General features: G+C 39.4%; 1 protein-coding gene across 6 annotated transcripts in view; it reads right to left on the bottom strand.

The window, feature by feature from the left end:
• The window catches only part of TTC13 (tetratricopeptide repeat domain 13), an 89,180-nt gene that overhangs the window by 16,139 nt on the left and 49,560 nt on the right, over nt 1-23,481 (bottom strand). For all 6 annotated transcript variants that reach the window (XM_025850722.2, XM_073879061.1, XM_025850718.2 and 3 more), the window contains 5 exons: nt 9,867-9,997; nt 9,178-9,310; nt 8,240-8,332; nt 5,905-5,988; nt 4,994-5,078 (listed from right to left, as the gene is read on the bottom strand). In XM_025850722.2, the coding sequence (XP_025706507.1) occupies nt 4,994-5,078; nt 5,905-5,988; nt 8,240-8,332; nt 9,178-9,310; nt 9,867-9,997 (526 nt within the window). The remainder of the gene's footprint in view (nt 1-4,993; nt 5,079-5,904; nt 5,989-8,239; nt 8,333-9,177; nt 9,311-9,866; nt 9,998-23,481) is intronic.

The raw sequence follows: 23,481 nt of genomic DNA, 5'->3' as shown, positions 1-23,481 counted from the left end.
TGGCGGGAAGGTCTACCACTTAGCGTGGGGCTGAGAACACTAGATGTCCCACAGGGCAGGGGACAGTCACACATGATGCAAGACTGACTGCCAACGCCCCACTGGGCTTTCATGTCCATGAAGAACCTGTTTATAATTTAATAATCACCTGGGCCTGGAACCAGACTCCATTTCACACTTAGACACTAAATATTTTACATGTTGTTGTTTTCTTTTTTTATGTTTTTCATTTATTTAAGTAATCTCTACCCCAACGTGAGGCTCGGAACTACATAGTTTTAATACACACTGAACTTTCCATGAATGTGAACAGCACGTCCAATTGAGGGAAGAGGGTATTAGACATTGTTTGGAAGGTTACTGTTTCAAAAAACCCTGTCGCCACCAACACTGTGGCTCATGATTCGTAAGTCAGCAAGTAACGCACAGATATGGGGCCGCGTTTGCAGCTGTCAGGTTCAAATGTAAACAGGTGTGAACAACGGCTCCTTTGTTATGGCTTCTCCTGAAGACAAGCCTGAATGCTGACATCCTGAGCTACACACACGCTTGTCTATTATGGATGATTTACCTGGCAGACCTCCTTTTATGGCACGATGGTGATGTTTTAAATAATTTTTTGAGTAGGTGTGATATATTCTCTGTGAATTTCATTTGAGTGCAGGAAAGGGGCCATTGAACATGGGTACTGAGTTAACGCTGGAGTGGCTTTGAGAAGGTTGAGAACCACTGCATCAGTTCATCTAACACTCGCAATAACCCCCTGAGCTGTGGTCTGGCCAGAATCATTGCTCCTAGTAGACAGGAGCCTGGGATCTAGACCGTGGAAGAGGCTCACCCAAGCCCAGTGAGGCAGATGTGGGCCCTGGCATGCAGAGTACTAGCTCACTGCTTTGTTCATGAAGTGATGTTTCCTGGTTATTCCTTAGAAATCGACAAGCTCTGGCCCTATCCACTTCTCAAATTTTATTTGATGTAATCAAACCTCTCTACTATAGCTATAAGAACACTGATTCAACTTTTACGTTAAAGTTCAAAGCATTAATTGGAAAAAATAAAATCCACCTGCTGTTGGCAAATTTTTGAGTAGTTATATTCCCGGGCAGAGAAGAGGTTCATAAAATTAAAATTTCTTAATTTTACACTTTTAAACAATAAAATTTCTGTCCCTTGAAGTCTCCTTCATCTTGAATTACGCGGCTTTTGATGTTAACATTGCCACCTTCCATTAGCATTTGCCTGGTATACCTTTCTCCCTTCCCCTTTTTAAACGTTAACTTGCTATGCATCTCTCCTGTAAACCGCACGTGGCTGGACTTTAAAACACCAATCTGAAATCGTCCATCTTTCACTAAGGGACCAATCATAATGCCAGGCTGACTTCTCACTGCCATTACATCCATTTCTTACCGACCCTACTCTTTTCGTAAGCTTTGAGTTAAACTGACTTCGTTGTCTTTATGCCGTTTCCCTACCTTCTAGGCATTTAGAAGATTATACATCCTACCTCTGTTCTTTCAGTGCTTGCCTTTAAATTTTAATATAGACATTTAAACATGTATTTTTCTGTCAATATCATGGGTCAGTCAGTGGTTATATTCTCTCATTGAAAAAATAAATACCTTTACAGTAACAGTTTTACTTCCTCTCTCTACTTTCTTCAACCTCTAATGTTGACATTAGCTAGTACTTTCATTTCAGACATGTACATTCTTTTAACATCAGGCACTAACAATTCATTTCAGTGGCTTATTTGTTCACCATGATTTCTGATATCTCATGTCTTCTTCTTTCTTGGGCTTATTTTGTGAAAGTACATATGTCTTTCCATCATTTTGACAAAGAAAATCTAGATTTGATGAAATTCCTAAATGACTACGCTTGAAAGAGTTTTTATTTGACCTTCATACCTGAACACTGGTACAGTGGGTTCCAATAAATTTCCCTTAGTTGTCTTCTGGAATCCACTATTGCTGGAGAAAAGTCGGGCATCTGTGGAATTCTCCTTCTTTAGTATTTGGTTTTTTTCTGGAAGCTTGAAGATGTTTTTATTTTGGGTGTGTATTAAAATATACATCACATAAAGTTGCCCCTTTAACCATTTCTGAATGTATAGTTTGATGGCATTAAGTACACTCACACTGTTTGCAACCATCACCACTGTCCATCCACAGAACCTCCCAAATACAAACTCTGTCCCCATTAAGCACTGACTCCCTCCCCCAGCCCCTGGCAGCCACCGTTCTACCTTCTGTCTCTATGAATTTGACTCCTCTCGACACCTCACATGAGTGGAATCACAGGGTATTTGTCCTTTTGTGACTGGCTTATTTTATGTAGCATAATGTCCTCAAGTGTCATCCATGTTGTAGCCTGGCTCACAATTTCCTTCCTTCTCAAGGCTGAATAATATTCCATTGTATGGCTAGACCACATATGATTTATCCATTCATCCATCAATGGACACTTGAGCTGCTTCCACCCCTTGGCTACTGTGAACAACACTGCCACGAACATGGGTGTACAAATATCTGTTCAAGTCGCTTCTTTCAATTCTTTTGAGCACACGTCTAGAGGTGGAGTTGTTGGATCATATGATAGTTCTATGTCTAATTTTTTTGAGGAACTCTTTTTCACCTTGAAGTCCCCAAATTTTATCAGAATGTGTCTAGGTGTCAATGTTGAACATCATGCTGAACATCTGGGGGCCCTCAACTGATCTTTTCATCTCTCTACAAGCTTTCCTTCTTCTGTTTTGTTGACTAATTGCTCTGCTTTTCTTTTTTTCTTTGCTCTGATTCTTTATCTTTCTTCTCTCCTTTCAGAATTTCTATCAGGTCCATTCTTCATCTTCTATGTTCATCATCTCTTGTAGTTTATATTTCTTTGTCTTTTACACACTACATTCTGGGAGAATTCATTGATCTTCCAGCTCATATATATTTGATATTCAGCTGTCTTTAATGTACTAGCCTATCTGAGATTATTTTCCAATTTATGAGAATTCTATTTTTTTTCTGTTGCTCCTATCTATCTATCTATCTATCTATGAAATTAGTTTATGTACTTTCTATTGAGGTAAAATTTACATACAATGAACTTCACATGTATAATTTGATGCATTCTGACAAATGTACATACCCATGTACCCATGTACCCACTATACCACCAAGATACAGTGTATTGCCATCATTCTGGAAAGCTTCCTCCTACCCCATTAAGGTAAATCTCACTCCTCATAAGCCACCATTGTTCTGCTATCTATCCCCATAGGTCAGACCTCTTAGAAATGGAATCATACTCTTTTGTATGTGGCTTCCTTTGCTCAACATCATGTTTCTGAGGTCCACCGCGGTTGCTGTGTGTAGTAGTCCCCTCGCTCCGTTTTGTTACTGAGTAGCATTCCATCACTGGCCTCCCCGAGAAGTGATGGCAGACCCTTGTGAAACCTTCTGATCGGGAAGACGGCCTCTGGACAAGGAAAGCGGAGAACTGGCACACAAACCTTGGGCCATATGCAAAACCTGAGTAGTGGCTTCTGTGAGGGTGGGCACCGACTCCGACTTCGTTCACCCTTTGAGATAAAGGGGGCAGGACCCACATCTGGGTCCTTGCTGGGCCTCACGATGAGACCGCGGATGCCACAGAGCCTCGTTCTCTGTCCGGCATCCTAAGTGAACCGAGTGCTGGATTACAGACAACGTGTCTTGTGAACCGATTACCCATCTGAATTGGAGACCACGGACTTTCGGGTCCTCCGATTTTCTTTTGGACTTTTTACAGTTTCCAATTCCCTGCTGAGATTCTTCATCATTATGTAAATGTTTTCCTTTAAGTCCTTGAACACGTTTATGAAGCAAAGACTTTAAAAGAGCTAATTCCAACTTCTGCATCATCTGGGGGTCTGTTCCTGTTAAATGGTTTTGTTTTTCTTGGTTATGGGTCACGTTTTCCTGCTTCTTCATTTATCTAATAATTAGGACGTCTAGACTGTGTTTCCTTCCTTTAAAGGGTGTTGAGTTTTGTGTTGGCAGGCAGTCACATCACTAGCAGATCCATTGAATCCTTTCAGGCTCGGTTTTTTTCTCTGGAAGGGCACTCTATTCTGTCCTAGGATATGAACCTCCTTCTAAGTGGTCTTACACCTAAAGTGTGTCCTTCCTGGGGTCGTCACAAGATGCTCAAGGTGCTCAGGGAACCCCTCCATCCTGGCAAGGCCACGACTCCACTGTCTCTCAGTGGTGTCAAACTGCCGAGAGCTCTGTTCAGCTCTCACCCCCACAGCGGCCACTCTCCGCAGAGCCTCTTAGAGTCTCACTGCCTGCACACAGTCGAGCTCTCAGCGAAGGATGACAAGGATCTCCCATGCTGACCTGCAGGTACTCCTCACCTTGAGCAGCTCCCTCCTCTTCTGGACTCTGCCCTGTAAAGTCCAGACACCTGAACAGATCCCAGCTCCAATCGCTGCCTCCTTAGCTCAGTAAGACCACCACAGTCTGTTTAGGCTCCACATGCACAGTGGTTTAGTACCTAACCCAGGTAGGGAGCTGGGGTGAACCTGGGCTCACCTCAGGTGTTCCCCTCTTCTCGAAAAGCACAGTCTTGTAATTGCCAACACCTGAAAATAGTTGCCTTGTATTTTGTCCAGTTTTAGAATTGCTATGGTGTGGAAAGGCAGTCAAGTATTCAGTACTCCACTGTATCCAGAAGCAGAATTCAACTGTAGAGATTTTTAGTTTCCTTCTGTTTCCTGTATCAACTGCTTCCTCACAGATTTGCCTTTATGTTTGAGACTGATGCCTGTGTCTTATTTTGGTTCTTATTCAGAGTGTGTTTACATTAGTGTTTTCAGGTAGAATGCCTTATACATTTTAAAATACTTATAGCATAATATTAATGAACATGCATTTAAAGTTATGAATTCTTTTTAAAAAGTGCTCTAGTTTGTTTGTTTTTCTAAAAACACCTCCCAGGATTTTGACGATAAACTTACCTTCATAATCGGAAGAAGATCTTCTACTTTGTGTACCTTTTCCAGAGCTTCTCTAACTTCCAATAATCCTTTAGGATTATTAGCTCTTAAAAAGAGAAAGAGCAACAGACAGAGAGAGAGAGAGAGGGAGATGGCAACTAAAATTAATACAGAAATGTAATAATTAATTACATTAATTGCTATTACCTTTAATTTAAATAAATCATCCTCAATTGTGAGCAGCTCAATATTCAAAATGGTGGGCCAGAACAAAAGTTTCTAAATAATGGGATGGTTTAATCCTCATGAATTTGGGGCTGCAGATGGCAATTAAGAAAATAGCAGCCCATCTAGAAAGTGAAACAGGGAAAAGCAGAACAGATTGACAGCCAGTGTGTATATATACATGTATGGATCTTGGTTTGGCCATGAAACCTTGATTCTCCTATGCCATCTCTGAAATTAGAAGTGATTTTTTTTTTTCCTTTCTGAAGTCGCTCAAATGGAAGTATCCTGCTAGGTTTTTATACCAATTTTATATTTTCTTGGTGATAACGATCCATTCAAAATTCTTTTTCCCCCAGTGTTTTGTTATTATATCTATGCCATATGGCCTTTCATGTGAGGGAGAATGAATATGACGGCTGAAATCCTTAATAAAGAAATTCAAAGAAACGTCCCTCTCTTTAGAGAAAAGAGATCAGAAAAGTCACAATATTGTAAGATTAAAAACACTCTGTGGATTTGTGAAGCTGTTAAAAGAAGGTTGATAAGTCATTACTGAAAGACTTTATGATTCCAAACACTGTGTAAACATTTGATATACTTTGTTTAGTCTGTCAATAGGCTTAGTTTTCAAGTTTTGCAAATATAACTGATGTAAAATATATCAAAGCTAGCAATTACTATGAAAAAGAAAACTGAAGGATTACCCGTGATAAACAAGAATTCTATCTTTAATAAAATGAAGAATCTTCTCAAAATACTCCAGGTATCTCATGTTAATCACCTGACCCCTGTAAGAAAAAAAAATTGAAGGATCTTTTTACAAAGGAACGTATCTGAAACAACATCTGATTTCCAAGCTAATTCAAACGAACAATAAGAGGAGCCAAGAGAATAATGTAGCAAAAAAGTTTGGAAAATGTGGTTGCTTGCGACCAATGAATAGAAGCAGCAAAGAACTGTCTTAGTAAGATGGTTCGTCAGCTCTTACAGCTTTTTCTGGTAGGAAAGGCACCAAACTCAGCCCCGGAGATGCCAAAATGGGAAGAAAAATCCTTAAGTACTTCTAGGCCAATTTCCTTTTAGGAAGCCCTTTAGTTTTTCTCCTCTCCCTTGGTTCTCCCGGTAACGTTATCTGCTCCCGCTCCTTCTTGCAGTCGAGCTCACGTGTGGCCTTCGTCTCTGCCTGCTCTAAATATTATTTTACTCACATTTCTAGCCCCACCTCCTAGTTTTAAAACTCTCCCCCCGAACTTCATGTACAGCCAACATGCTGATGTACACACCCCACTGGCACACCTGTGTCCGACACGTACACACCCAACTGCTCCCTGGGTTCCCTATCGACATCTCAAACCTCAAATCCACAACTGTGAGCAGGAAGTCACGCCCGTACCCTGCACTGCCCCCAGCCCCAGCCCCAAACACGGCCACCTACTTTTTGTCCTACTGTCACCTGGCCGACTGGAAGGACCGCACACCTGAGCCAGAGTGGGGACTGTCCCCCATGGCTCCCCACGCTCTCCCTCATTTCCAACCCACCACCAGTGCTCCTGAGTCGACGCTCTTAAGACCCACCCTGTCCCCCCCCACTCACTTCCACAAAGCTGATCCTTGTTCATCCGAATTATTACACAACTTTCCAACCACTTCCCTTCCCTCCCGGGTCACCACCTTCTCTCAGCAATCCTGCCACCGACAGCCAAAGTGACCATCTGAATGTGCAAATCTGCTCTGCCACTTCTCTGCTTACAAGCTCTGAACAGCTCTCCGTCATCTTAAAAAAAAAAAAAAAGCCTTAAATGGCATATAAAGTTATTTATATTTTGAAAGAAAGTTTTTATATTTGGGTCTCTGCCTGTTTTTCAAGCCTCAATCCCTGGCGATGCTCTCTGAATTGTAAGCTAATCACCAGTCCTAATGAAGGAGTCATCCTTTCCTGACCATGCCTGACTCGCTTGTGCATCCATGCCTCATCCACCTCTCTGCTTCCCATCTCCCCAAACAGCACAAGCATCACCTAGAGGCTGGTGATGGACACCCCTCTTCTGTGTCCCCCTGCGTCCTGTACACATGACCACCATCACTCTTAACATGCTACGTCGCAGTTTACCAGTCTGGCCTCACTAAGCTACGTCACTTATTGCACAGCACAACACATGGACAGTGGCCTTCAGTTAAAGCCAGCGGAGTCTAGCTATATATGCCACAAATTAGAAAAACAGGAACACACAAGTCACAAAAGGAAAAGAATTTTTTTTTCTAGGAAGTAAAAAAAAAAAGTATAAGTGACATTTCCATTAAACTTAATGTCAGAGTTGTACTGAAGGATACTTTCTTGATCAGGCTTCTGGAAGGAGAAGCATTTTAGACGTGACACAACTACCACATTTGTAAGTTTTATCTAGAAGTAAATTCATGGCTCCCCTTGAAGCTGATGTTCTTTAACATCTGTTCATCATCTATTTCGAGGGTGGCTAAGCACATGAAGGTGGATAAGTACCCATGTCCCTAATTTGCAGAGGCTCTGGACAAGACAGAAGCTCTCCCATTAACCTGGCTCACCCTTTCAGGAAGGTTAGCTACCAGAGTGTTACGGAGCCAACCCCTCTGTTTGTTGGGGTTTTAGACATGGCACAGGGGAGCGCTTCCCCCACCACAATTCTTGTCCAAGAATTCTTTGAGCCACGCAACATAATCAGGGTATTATGGGAAATGTAATGTTCTCCCTCTAATTACTTGCTATGATGTTTTAGGACCCTTTGAGAAGGACATCCTAGGCAAAAATCTGGCGGTCTTCCCTTCAACTGAGCTGTGCATCAAAGAGAAGAGCCAGAGGAAGGAGCATGGCATGTCCTGCATTTCTTCCTGCAACTGGATTAGCTGAAGTGAATGCAGGCAGGACCCCACAGGTACAGAGCTAATCTGTGTATGCCCTTGTCCAAAAGTCACCAGGGAAGGAGCAAGGGTCACTCACGGTCTCCATGACCTATTTGGAATAAACTCCCATGAAAATAGGAAAGATGCACAAAAGGTTCCTACCTGATCAAATTGATGTGGTTATTAAAACCTCTGCTAAGACTTCGCGCTGGCATTTGATCTAACCACAACACTGGCTGGTCTGGGTCGGCAATCCTATAAAACGGAGCTTGTTAAAGACGAAGACCTTATAAAACCTACAAATGCTCAAAAGCATTAACAATAAAACATGAGAAGTCTTTGCAAAAGCGGGGAGAAAGCAACTGCTCAGCCTGTTACATCTAAAAATATGCAACACCAACCTGCAGATTCCAAATAGATGTTCCAGTTGGACCAAGTAGGAAGTCAGTACAGGTTTACTAGAAGGGCAGTATTTTTCTCATATAAATGAGCATCAGTGGTTTCTCCTACTAAATTGTAGCTGGTTAGGCAGGCACACACTTCAACTATCAAAGGACTGGTACACCGAAGTTCATTCAAAGGCACCACAGATCATATTGTGCTCTTTCAAAGGGCCTGCTTTTTCTAAAACACTTCACTTAAAAAATATGCTTGGAAACTTGACAGCACTCAATCCCTATAATTCATAAACACTAGTTGAGTGTATTGCAAAGAATAACGATGCCAGTAATTTCTGACAAACTTGAGAGAGGAAAATGTAACTATAAGGCCTATTGTTAGCAGACAAAACAAGATTCAAAACCTGTTAACTAAGTGGGAGGTACGGGTTTCCAGTTATGGAAACAAGTCACAGGGATGAGAGGCCCAGCACGAGGACCACAGTCAGCGATACTGTAACAGTGCTGTTTGGGGACGGGTGGTAGCTACACTCGTGTGAGCATGCTGTAACATACACACTGGTCACATCTCTATGCCAAACACCTGAAACTCACGGAATACTGTGCGTCAACTATACTATTCCAAAACACCTGTTAACTAGAGGAGGCTTCTACTGTTTTAAAATAACACTTCGAGTTTATTTTCATTTAAAGATTAGTCACCGTCTCCACTTTACTGCGATGTCAAACATGTCTCTCCATTGCATTAGCCGTGTTTTCCCATTCATTCGAACTTTCGAGTTGGTCCACGTACGCTGGACAGCTTGCATGACCTCCAACGCCGCCAAACCCATGGCTAAAAGAAGGAAAAGTTGAGAAAACAAGCATTTGTAAGTACACTTGAGAGGAACTGATTATCACCCACTTTACACAGTCTTGAGGATAACTCCAGAGTCACTGTAGAAAGAATTGTTAAGTATTGGTAATTTAACAAGACCAGAGATACATTACAGTTGTGACGGTCCTAATAAAACTAAAATCTATCAGGGGAACACAGAGGCACCCCCAAAGTTGTCTCCTCCCAGCTCTGCCTCCTACTGATGCAACTGGAGGTTTAAATTCTCCCTCGCTCCCACACTAAGCAAACAGCTCCCGTGGATGAACCGTCTGATCTGCAGTGATGACCTAAGACCTATATTCTGTATCTACACTATTGCAACAGCATAAAAGTCATGCTGGCGGCAGTCTTCTTCCAGAATTCTCTGTGAATGAATCGCTACACTTTTGTCTCGATCAAATGGAGATTCTGAGTCAACAGCACAAATGATTTTTTTTTTTTTAAGCACAACATGGTTTGACAATCCCTGCTCTTATGTCAGAAATATTTCCATGTTCAGACAGTTTCAGAATACCTCTGTGTATTCTCTTGTTTGGCAGGAAACCAGGTGTCTCATATTGCATCAGTGATCCCAAACGATCAGCTACACAGATGAGCTCTTGTACCTCGGGCTTATAACTCTCAAAGTTCTGATGTAACACGTCTCTGGAAGAAACATTACATACATGGTAAGGACTTTTACGACAGATGTCTGGTAATCCAATTTCACCTGGAAAACAGTCACTTCCTCCACTGGAAAACTAATCAAGAAACCTATGACCACAGAATCTTTACTTCAGTGCTTGGCACCTAACCACACACAAACTGAAAGACGGAATCTTCGTGAGTGTGTGCACACACAATTATTTTCACATGCTTGAGAGTAACACTGATAACTGGAGTGCAATTCAGAAGATACCTGTGACCATTATTTGCTTTAAAAAACTTCCCCAGAATATATAAACTGCATGGACTGTCTTTATCAACATGCAACCAAATCTCTGCCCTATGTTCATCCCCTACCCCTGCGCCAAGTCATACTATACCAAGTATACTTAGAAATGGCCTATGTGACTAGTATGAATTGTTTAGCTGCCAACCTCCTTGAAGTTTGCATAACAAAGTTTGCAATTTTAAGTTACAGGTTATGTAGAGGTCACCAAGACCACCCTCGGGTTCAGTAATTCACTAGGAAGATTCAGGGGACTGCACAGTTGTCCTCATGGCTGTGATTTATTACAGCAAAAGGACACAAGCACGAGCATCAAAGGGGAAAAGCTCCTGGGGCGAAGTCCAGAGCAAACCAGGCGCAAGCTTCCATGGGTCCGTTCCCAGGGGAGACACAGAGGATTAACTCCCCCGTGTGAAATGCTGCCAACCACGGAAGCTCATGAGACACTCACTGCTCGGGGTTTCTGTCGGGGGCTGATCATATAAGCAGCCACTAGCCGGCAAGCACCCATATTCCAGACACCCAGAAGGAAAGTAGGTGTTTAGCATAGACCATGCTGTTTGAACAAACAGCTTAGGTACAGTGAGCCACTCGTCAACTCCTAAAATCCAAGTGCCCAGATGCCACCCAGGGGCCAGCAGACTTTTCTAGAGACAGCAGTGCAGGCCTGCCATGTTAATGCTCTTCTGCACACAGATGATTCTCTAAAAAGGAGTGGTAGAGAATATATATAACCTCTTTGACTAGTCTATTTTAATACTTCTGATTACATAATAATTGATACACACAGAAGCATACAACCTCATTAACCCAATTTAAGAACTAGAACAATTATGTCTATTTGTATGCTATCTTCTCCATCCACCCTATTCTCCTGCCTCCCAGCAAGAGAGGACTTATCTTGAATTTTACGTTCATGATTCCTTTTTTTCTTTTTAAAAACTAGGTTACAAATGTATGTCCCTACACAATATACTCTATAGTTTTGCCTATGAACTTTATGGGAAAAATGATACGACATTGTAGTTTACTGACTTGCTGTTTTTTACTCAACTTTATATTTTCAGATTAATCCACATTGTCATATGGGTTGTTTGCTTATATTGTTGTACAGTATCCCACGTGGGCTGGTATCACTTTTATCCATTCTTCTGTTCATGGACATTGGGGATGATTTTCAGTTTTCCATTTGAACAAACACTACTATCAGCAGTCTGGGACAGATCTCCTGTCGGACATGTGCACAAGTACAAGTTTCTCTACTGAATATACACAGCAGAATTGTAAGACTGTAGAATGTACAAATGTTCAATTTTTCAAGATAATCACAAACAGCTGGCAAAGGGGTTATAGCAATTTCAACTCTCACCCGGCGTATATAAAAATTCTCCTTGACCCCCCCCCACCCTTCTGGTCAATATTACTATTATCACACTTTGTAATATTTGTTCATCTCCCAGGTGAGAAATGGGGTCAGATGTGTTTATGAACCAAATTTGCCATTCATGCTTTCCCTTGTTCACGTGTTTTGCACAATTTTCTACTGGTTATTTGACTTTCACCTTTTAATTTGTAGAAATTTTTCATAAATTCCGGATACTAATTTTGGATACTTAATCAGTTTACAGGTTGCAAGTACCTTTTCAGAGTTCTGGCTTAGCTATTCATGGTTTATGGAGTCTCTTGTCAAACAGTAGTTCTTAGGTTCAATGTCGTCCAATTCATTTGTCTTTCTAAGGTCTACACTTTGTGTGTCTTAAGAAATCCTTTTCAACCTTAAAATTAAGAAACTATTCACTTCTATTTTCTCTTAAAATTTAAAAAAAATGTGCCATTCATCTATCTGGAACTGGATCACAACTACACCATCATAAAAATCAATTTTGTTTTTACCCATATGACAACCTAATTGTAGCATTCCCCCTGGATGAGATCCTCTCTGATCTATGGTCCACCTTTGTCATTTATCTAGGCTCTCCAGATAAATCCTTCTAAGCTCTCTGCTATGCTCCTTTGGTCCATCTGGGTATCCCCCCACCAATGCCAACCACGCTGTCTTCATGACTATCCGAAGTCTTGCTGTCTGGTAGAATAAGAAACGTCCCCCTCCAAGCCTGGGCATCATCCTCTCCAGGAGTATCCTGATTCCTCTTGGGCCTTTGTTCTCCCATACAATTGACAGAATTAGCTTATCAAGGTCCTCAAAAAAATGTTGGGATTTGGAATGGCATCGTATTGAATCTATAATTAATTTGCAGAGAATTGACCCATTGATATTATTGAACTTCTTACTCTTAAACAGTATTTCTATTTGTTTTCCCTCAGTAACTTTCAATAATGTTTTATAATGATTTCCATACAGGTTTTGTACATTTGTAAGATATATTCCTAAGTACTTATTGCTATTTTAAATGGTATTCTTGTTTGTTGCTAGTATACAGAAATGCAAATGAATTTTATAAGTATATTAATTACAATCCCACCTTGCTAAATGCACCATTTCTTATAATTTGTTTGTAGATTTGGGTTTTTTTTTTTTAAAAAAAAAACATATGAATTGCAAATCTATATAACTTTGATTTTTCTTCTGTTATGCATTGTCTAGAACCTCTACTTCACTGCTGAAGAGAAGCAATGATTTCAGGCTTTTTGGTCTTGTTCCTGATTTTATTTTTATTTTCATTTATTTATTTACTTACTGCTCCTGATTTTAATGTGATTATATCTAACACTTCATTAATTACAATGATGTTTGCTACAGGTTAACCATTTATCAGGCTGAGGAAACACAGCAGTCCTCCCCTCCCGTCCACTCGTCACTTTTTGCAGTCTCAGTTACCTGGGGTGCTCTGCAGTCCAAAAATATTAAATAAAAAATTCCAGAAAGAAATAAGTTTTAAATTGCATACAGCTTTTATTATGTATATTGCTGTAATTGTTCTATTTTATTATTAGTTACCATTGTTAATCTCTTACTATGCCTACTCTGTAAGTCACACTTTATCACAGGTATATATGTACGGGAAAAGATGTGGTAGAGGAGGCCCAAACAGTGCTGGTGTTGGAAGCATGGGATGCTGACCTCCACTGCCCTGCAGTTGAAAATCCGTGTGTAAATGTTGATTCCCCCAAAACTTAACTACTAATAGCCTACCGTTGACTGGAAGCTTAACAATAACGAAAACAGTTGATTAACACATACTTTGTACGTTGTATGTATTCATGGTGTTCATGAATCATTCATACATGGTGTTCTTACAATAAACTAAGCTAGAGCGAAGAAAACGTTACGAAAATCATAGGAAGAGAAAATACATTTATAATACTCTATGGTATTTATCAAAAAAAATCCACATAAAAGTGGATCTGTGCAGTTCAAACCCATGTTGTTCAAGGGTCAACTGTACTCATAGGGTTCAGTACTATCCATAGTCTCAGGCATCCACTGGGGGTCTTGAGACATATCCCCCACACATAAGCAGGGGGACTATTGTACTTTGGCCTTCCACTTTGCTAAGAGTTTTAAAGTGTAAATGGTTATTTTTTTCTACTTGTTTTTCTGTATCTGTTGGTATAATTAATATGGTTTTTCTCCTTTAATCTACCAACTGGCAATTATATTTATACATTTTCTGAAGTTAGATCACCTTTTTATTTCTAGGAAAACCCAATTTGGTATGATATTATCTTTCTTATATACAGATGAATTTGGATTTTGTTTAGGATTCTTAATCCACACTTAAGAGTAAGAATGGCCTCTAATTTTCCTTTCATGTGCAATCTTTATCAGGTTTGGTATCACTGTTATACTGGCCTTACAAAATAATTTAGAAATATTACCTTCTATTCTCCTGCAAGTTTTTTTTTTTAAAGATTTATTTATTATTTATTTTGAGAGAGTGAGAATGAGAGAGAGAGTACATGAGAGGGGGGAGGGTCAGAGGGAGAAGCAGACTCCCTGCTGAGCAGGGAGCCTGATGCGGGACTCGATCCCGGGACTCCAGGATCATGACCTGAGCCGAAGGCAGTCACTTAACCAACTGAGCCACCCAGGCGCCCTCTCCTGCAAGTTTGACAGAACACTTCTGTGATACCATTTGGGCTTGGTGATTTTGGTGTGTGTATGTGTGTGTGTGTGTGTGTGTGTGTGTGTGTGTGGTGTATGTGTGTAAGTGGGGATATTTTTAAATACCAATTCAATATCTTTAATAGTCACAAAACTATTCAGGCTTTTTACTTCTTCTCAAGCCAGTTTGATAAATTATGATTTTCTAGGAATTAGTCCATTTATTTTTTTTTAAGATTTTATTTATTTATATCACAGAGAAAGAGAGACAGCACAATCACGGGGAGTGGCAGGTAGATGGGGAAGCAGGCTCCCCGCTGAGCAAGGAGCCTGATGCAGGGCTCCATCCCAGAACCCTGGGATCATGACTTGAGCCGAAGGCAGACTCTTAATCAACTGAGCCACCAAGGCGCCCCAGTCCATTTATTTTTTTGGGTTTGAATTTACTTGTATGCAAATTTTCATGGCATCCTGAGCATTTTAATATCTGTTCATCTGTGGTTATATCTCTTTTTAGCATTTCTAACAGTTTGAGCTTTTTAGTTACTTTTGTAAAAAAAAAAAAAAAAAAAGGCAATCTCACCAGAAATTTTATTAGTAAAAAAAGACAAAAGTTTGACTTTGAAGAAAGTCTGTTTTATATTTAATTTTCATTAATTTCTCTCTTCAGCCTTATTTTCCCTCCTTTCTGCTTTCTTTGTTGTTTTTCCTACTCCTTAATTTTTATACCTATTGACTTTTTTTCCAGTATAACATTTAAAGACATTACTGTTTCTTACAATATTGATCTCACTGTATTCCACAAGTGTTGGTATGTGTTTTCATCTTTTTTCATTTTTAAAGCATATTCAAATTTCCACTGTGGATTTCATCTTTAGTCCACATTTTAATTATGTCTGCTTTTTAATTTCCAAATAAGGAAGATTTTTTTCCTTATATGTATGTTTAATTATACTGTGGTCAATTATGACACCACTTATTTGAAATGTATTTAAATATGCATAGTAAGTGGTCAGTCTTTATAAATGACTTAAGTGTACTTGAAAAGAATATGTATTCTTTGATTATTGGGTACACAGTTCTATAGTAAACTATAAGTTTGTTAATTATGTTATTCTAATAGTCTAAATTCTTACTAGTTTTTGGTGTCTGACCTACCAAAAATTAGAATCTCTCATTAGGATACTGAATTTATTGTTTTCTGTGTATTTCTATCAATTTTTAAAGTTATTTTATTAGGTGTATATAAGTTTAGATTTATATCGTCCTGGTGATTTGAACTTCTGTCCTTATGTAGTAATAATCTTTGTTACCAGTAATTAAAAAAAATTTTAGGGGCGCTCAGTCAGAGCATCTGACTCTTGCTTTCAGCTCAGATCATGATCTCAAGTTGTGAGATTGAGCCGTCGGGCTCTGCACGAGCAGAATCTACTTGAAATTCTCTCCCTATCTCCCTCTGCCCCTCCACCCGCTCACACACACACTCTAAAATAAATAAATCTTAAAAAAAAATAGGGGTACCTGGGTGGCTCATTTGGTCAGGCATCTGTCTTTGGCTCAGGTCACGATCCTGGGGTCCTGGGATCAAGTCCCATGTCGGGCCCCCTGCTCAGTGGGGAGCCTGCTTCTCCCTCTCCCTTGACCCTCCCCACTGTTCATACTCTCCTCTTGCTCAATCTCTCAAATAAATAAAATCTTTAAAAAATAAAATTAAAATTAATAATTTTAAATCTATTAATATTGGAGGAGCAAGATGGCAGAGGAGTAGGAGACCTAAATTTGGTCCTCTCCCAGGAATTCAGCTAGATAGTTATCAAGCCATTCTGAACATCTACAAACTCAGCAGGAGATCGAAGAAAAGAATAGCAGCAACTCTATGAACAGAAAAGCGACCACTTTCTGAAAGTCATATTCTATCCCTTCATTGTATTTAACCTTATCTTTTGTATATATATATGTTTTTCTTTCTTTAAAATTTTGGGATACATTTTCTTCTAACAGACCAAAACATACCCAGATCTAGTGTATAGCTTTGTTCTACTCTCTCGCCGGATCACATTCTCTCCTTTTTTTTCTTCTTCTTTCTTTTTTCAACCAACTTCTCATCTTATCAATTCCTTTTTTAAAATCTTTTTTAATTTTCATCTTTACAGTCATATTTCATCCCTTCATCAGATTTACCCTTATTTTTTTTTTAAGATTTTATTTATTTATTTTGACAGAGGGAGACACAGCGAGAGAGGGAACACAAGCAGTGGGAGTGGGAGAGGGAGAAGCAGGCTCTCCGCTGAGCAGGGAGCCTGATGTGGGGCTTGATCCCAGGACCCTGGGATCATGACCTGAGGCGAAGGCAGACGCTTTACAACTGAGCCACCCAGGCGCCCCTACCCTTATTTTTGTATACATAAAAGTTTTTCTTTCTTTAAAATTTTGGGAGGCAGTTTCTTCTAACAGACCAAAATACACCCAAAATCTAGGGTGTGGCTCTGTTCTATTCACCAGCCTGATCATACTCTCTCTTTTTTTTTTTTCCTTTCTTCTCCCCCCAGTTTTGGGTCTCCTCTGATTTGTTTAGTGTATATTTTTCTGGAGTCGTTGTTACCCTTTTAGCATTTTGTTCTCTCATTCATCCATTCTTCTCTGGACAAAATGACAAAATGGAAAAACTCAGTTCAAAAAAAAAGAGCAAGAGGCAGTACTGACTGCCAGGGACCTAATCAATACGGACAGTAGTAAGATGTCAGAACTTGAGTTCAGAATGACGATTATAAAGACACAAGCTGGGCTTGAAAAAAGCATAGAAGGTACTAGAGAATCCCTTTCTGGAGAAATAAAAGAACTAGAATCAAAAAGGCTATTAATGAGGTGCAATCAAAAATGGAGGCTCTAACTGCTAGGATAAATGAGGAAGAAGAGAGAATTAGTGATATAGAAGACCAAATGATGGAGAATAAAGAAGCTGAGAAAAAGAGAGAGAAACAACTACTGGATCATGACAGGAGAAATCGAGAGATAAGTGATACCGTAAGACAAAACAATATTAGAATAATTGGGATCCCAGAAGAAGAAGAAGAAAGAGAGAGGGGGGCAGAAGGTATACTGGAGTATTTTAGCGGACAAGTTCCCTAATTTGGGGAAGGAAACAGGCATCAAAATCCAGGAGGCACAGAGAACCCCCCCTCAAAATCAATAAAAACAGGTCAACACCCCGACATCTAATAGTAAAACTTGCAAGTCTCAGAGAAAAAGAGATAATCCTGAAAGCAGCTCAGGACAATGGGTCTGTAACCTACAAAGGTAGAAACATTAGATTGGCAGCAGACCTATCCACAGAGACCTGGCAGGCCAGAAAGGACTGGCATGATATATTCAGGGCACTAAATGAGAAAAATATGCAGCCAAGAATACTATATCCAGCTAGGCTGTCACTGAAAATAGAAGGAAAGATAAAAAGCCTCCAGGACAAACAAAAACTAAAAGAATTTGCGAATGCCAAACCAGACCTACAAGAAATATTGAAAGGGGTCCTCTAAGCAAAGACAGAGCCTAAAAGTAACATAGACCAGAAAGGAATGAGACAATATACAGTAACAGTCACCTTACAGGCAATACAATGGCACTAAATCCATACCTTTCAATAGTTACCCTGAATGTAAATGGGCTAAATGCCCCAATCAAAAGACACAGGGTATCAGATTGGATTAAAAAAACAAGGCCCATCGATTGGCTGTCTGCAAGAGACTCATTTTAGACCCAAAGACACCTCCAGATTTAAAGTGAGGGGTGGAAAACCATTTACCATGCTAATGGACATCAAAAGAAAGCTGGGGTGGCAATCCTTGTATCAGACAAATTAGATTTTAAACCAAAGACTATAATAAGAGATGAAGAAAGATACTATATCATACTTGAAGGGTCTATCCAACAAGAAAATCTAATAATTTTAAATATCTATACCCCTAACATGGGAGCAGCCAATTATATAAGGCAATTAATAACAAAATCAAAGAAACACATCTGGGTGGCTCGGTTGGTTGGGCGACTGCCTTCGGCTCGGGTCATGATCCTGGAGTCCCGGGATCGAGTCCCGCATCGGGCTCCCTGCTCAGCGGGGAGTCTGCTTCTCCCTCTGCCCCTCCCCCCTCTCATGTGCTCTCTCTCTCATTCTCGCTCTCTCAAATAAATCAATAAAATCTTAAAAAAAAAAACACATCAACAATAATACAATAATAGTAGGGGACTTTAACACCCACCTCATTGAAAGGGACAGATCATCTAAGCAAAAGATCAACAAGGAAATAAAGGCTTTAAATGACACACTGGACCAGATGGACTTCACAGATATATTCAGAACATTCCATCCCAAAGCAATAGAATACACATTCTTCTCTAGTGCACATGGAACATTCTCCAGAATAGATCACATCCTGGGTCACAAATCAGGTCTCAACCGGTACTAAACGATTGGGATCATTCCCTGCATATTTTTGGACCACAGTGCTTTGAAACTAGAACTCCAATCAAAAGAAGGAAGTTGGAAATAACCCAAATACATGGAGGCTAAAGAGCATCCTACTAAATAATGAATTGGTCAACCAGGAAATTAAAGAAGAATTTTTAAAAAATCATGGAAACAAATGAAAATAAAAACACAACTGTTCAAAATCTTTGGGATGCAGCAAAGAGGTAAGTATATAGCAATACAAGTCTTTCTCAAGAAACAAGAAAGGTCTCAAATACACAACCTAACCCTACACCTAAAGGACTGGAGAAAGAACAGCAAATAAAGGCTAAACCCAGCAGGAGAAGAGAAATAATAAAGATCAGAGCAGAAATCAATGAAATAGAAACCAAACGAACAGTAGAACAGATCAATGAAACTAGGAGCTGGTTCTTTGAAAGAATTAATAAGATTGATAAACCCTGGCCAGACTTATCAAAAAGAAAAGAGGAAGGACCCAAAAAATAAAATCATGAATGAAAGAGGAGAGATCAGAACCAACACCAAAGAAATACAAACTATTATAAGAAGATATTATGAGCAACTATATGCCAGCAAATTAGACAATCTGGAAGAAATGGATCCATTCCTAGTGACGTATAAACTACCAAAACTGAACCAGGAAGAAATAGAAAACCTGAATAGACCCATAACCCGTAAGGAAACTGAAGCAGTCATCAAAAATCTCCCAACAAACAAGAGCCCAGGGCCAGATGGCTTCTCAGAGGAATTCTATCAAACATTTAAAGAAGAATTAATACCTTTTCTTCTGAAACTGTTCCAAAAAATAGAAATGGAAGGGAAACTTCCGAAGTCATTGTATGAGGCCAGCATTACCTTGATCCCCAAACCAGACAAAGACCCCATCAAAAAGGAGAATTAGAGATCAATATCCCTGATGAACATGGATGCAAAAATTCTCACCAAAATACTAGCCAATAGGATCCAACAGTACATTAAAAGGATTATTCACTACGACCAAGTGGGATTTATTCCTGGGCTGCAAGGTTGGTTCAACATCCACAAATCAATGTGATACAATACATTAATAAAAGAAAGAACAGGAACCATATGATACTCTCTGCAGATGCAGAAAAAGCATTTCACAAAGTACAGCATCCTTTCTTGATTAAAACTCTTCACAGTGTAGGGATAGAGGGTACATACCTCAATATCATAAAAGCCATCTATGAAAAACCCACAGCAAATATTGTTCTCAATGGGGAAAAACTGAGAGCTTTTCCTCTAAGGTAAGAAGCATGGCAGGGATGTCCACTATTACCACTGCTATTCAACATAGTACTAGAAGTCCTAGCCTCAGAAATCAGACAACAGAAAGAAATAAAAGGCATCCGAATTGGCAAAGAAGAAATCAAACTCTCACTCTTTGCAGATGATATGATACTTTATGTGGAAAACCCAAAGACTCCACCCCAAAACTGCTAGAACTCATACAGGAATTCAGTCAAGTGGCAAGATATAAAATCAACCCACTAAAGTCAGTGGCATTTCTATACACCAACAACAAGGTAGAAGAAAGAGAAATTAAGGAGTCGGTCCCATTTACAATTACACCCAAAACCATAAGATATCTAGGAATAAATCTAACCAAAGTGGCAAAGAATTTGTACTCAGAAAACCATAGAATAACTCATGAAAGAAATTGAGGAAGACACAAAGAAATGGAAAAACTTTCCATGCTCATGGATTGGAAGAACAAATATTGTGAAAATGTCTATGCTACCTAGAGCAATCTACACATTTAATGCAATCCCTATCAAAATACCATCAACTTTTTCCAAGGAAATGGAACAAGTAATCCTAAAATTTGTATGGAACCAGAAAAGAACCCGAATAGCCAGAGGAATGTTGAAAAGGAAAAGCAAAACTGGTGGCATCACAATTCTGGACTTCAAGCTCTATTACAAAGCTGTCATCATCAAGACAGTATGGTACTGGCACAAAAACAGACACATAGATCATTGGAACAGAACAGAGAGCCCAGAAATGGACCCTCAACTCTGTGGTCAACTAATCTTTGACAAAGCAGGAAAGAATGTCCAATGGAAAAAAGACAGTCTCTTCAACAAATGGTGTTGGGAAAATTGGACAGCCACATGCAGAAGAATGAAACTGGGCCATTTCCTTACACCACACACAAAAATAGACTCAAAATGGATGAAAGACATAAATGTGAGACAGGAATCCATCAAAATCCGAGAGGAGAACACAGGCAGCAACCTCCTCGACCTCAGCTGCAGCAACTTCTTCCTAGAAACATCGCCAAAGGCAAGGGAAGCAAGGGCACAAATGAGCTATTGTGACTTCACCAAGCTTTTGCACAGTAAAGGAAACAGTCAACAAAATCAAAACACAACCGACAGAATGGGAGAAGGTACTTGCAAATGACATATCAGATAAAGGGCTAGTATCCAAAATCTACAAAGAGCTTATTAAACTCAACACCCAAAGAACAAATGATCCAACCAAGAAATGGGCAGAAGACATGAACAGACATTTCTGCAAAGACGACATCCAAATGGCCTACAGATACATGAAAAAGTGCTCAACATCACTTGGCATAATGGAAATACAAATCAAAACCTCAATGAGATACCACCTCACACCAGTCAGAATAGCTAAAATTAACAAGTCAGGAAACGACAGATGTTGGCAAGGATGCGGAGAAAGGGGAACCCTCCTACACTGTTGGTGGGAACGCAAGCTGGTGCAGCCACTCTGGAAAACAGTATGGAGGTTGAAAATAGAGCTACCCTACGACCCAGCAATTGCACTACTGGGTACTTACCCCAAGATACAAATGCAGTGATCCGAAGGGGCATGTGCACCCCAATGTTTATAGCAGCAATGTCCACAATAGCCGAACTATGGAAAGAGCCTAGATGTCCATCAACAGATGAATGGATGAAGAAGCTGTGGTATACGCACACAACACACACACACACACACACACACACACACACATACACACGATTGGATATTATGCAACCATCAAAAAAATGAAATCTTGCCATTTGCAACGACATGGATGGAACTAGAGGGTATTATGCTAAGCGAAATAAGTCAATCAGAGAAGGACAATTATCACATGATCTCACTGAAATGAGGAATTTGAGAAACAAGACAGAGGGTCATAGGGGAAGGGAGGGAAAAATGAAACAAGACAAAACCAGAGAGGGAGACAAACCAAAAGAGACTCTTAATCTCAGAAAACAAACTGAGGTTTGCTGGAGTGGAGGGGGGTGGGAGGGATGGGGTGGCTGGGTGATGGACATTGGGGAGGGTATGTGCTATGGTGAGCACTGTGAATTGTGTAAGACTGAAGAATCACAGACCTGTACCCCTGAAACAAATAATACATTATATGTTAATAAAATAAATAAAATAAATAAAAATAAATAAAAAAATCTATTAATATTAATACCTACATCAGGATTCTTTTAGTGTTTCCCAAGTAGAACTTTTTCCATTCCTCTACTTTCAATTTTTGTGTCCTTATGCATTATGTGCCCCTTGTAAAAAGCATTTAACTGGATTTTTTAAAACATTCCAATCCAACTATGTCTGTCTTTTGACATTAAATCCATTTAGATATATTGTCATTATTAATATGTCTGGATTATTTCAACCTATTCTTATTTTTTTCTTTTCACTTGTACCACTTGTTTAATGCCTCCCAGTCCCCCCTTTTCTGGTTGATTTTAGATTTAAATTTTTTGTTTTGTTTTGTTTTTACTTTGCTACTAATATAGAAGCTATACATTTTGTTTCTAACTTTTAGTACTCACCCTAGATATTTTAAATATTTATGTATAACTTAAAGCTTTAACATAATATTTAACCCGTATTCCCTTAGAATACTTAATTCTTCTTGCTATCCCTCAGCTTACTTGTTATTGTGCCCAGTATTTTATTTCTGTCCTTTTTATAAAGCCCCCAATCAGATATTATTTTATATAGACAATGCTTATTTAGACTTACCAATTTCTCATGCTTACCATTTTTCTTTTCTCATTATTCCTTCTTGTATCTCAAATATTGCCTGAGATCAATTGCCTTTTTCTTTAATTACATGCCTTAGAAGTTTCTATAGTGAATGGCAGGTGGTGGTTCAGTTTTTTATTATCTGAATATATATTTATTTGGTCTTTATTCATAAAAGATAGTTTTATTGGGTATAGAATTCTAGGTTGAAAGTTAGTTTTCCTTTCGGCACTTTGAAGATAGTCCATTATCTTCTAGCTGCCATTTTGATGTTGAGAGGCTTACAGTCAGTCCAATTATTGACCTTAAGTAGGTGATTGACCTTAAGTAGGTGTTTTTCTATTTAAAAAATTTTTTCTCCTTATGTGCTCTCCTGTTACTTAAGATGTTTCTGAATATGGATTTCTTCCCATTTATCTTGCTTTTTAAAAAAATCTATAGATCTAGGTTTCCTTAATTCTGGGAAATTGTTAGCCACTAGGTCTTCAAAAATTGCCTCTCCTCCATCCTCTCCTCCCAAGATTTCATCTCGATATATGCCAGACATTCTTATTATCTTCCACATTTTCTATCTCTCATGTTTTCTAACGCCTGGATTCTCTGTGCTACATTCTAGATAATTCCTG

The sequence above is a fragment of the Callorhinus ursinus genome, unplaced genomic scaffold (assembly GCF_003265705.2).
Source record: "Callorhinus ursinus isolate GAN/ISIS: 27379988/994484 unplaced genomic scaffold, GSC_fseal_2.0 scaffold32, whole genome shotgun sequence".
Lineage (NCBI taxonomy): Eukaryota > Metazoa > Chordata > Mammalia > Carnivora > Otariidae > Callorhinus > Callorhinus ursinus.
This window is presented reverse-complemented; position numbering and strand designations above follow the sequence as displayed.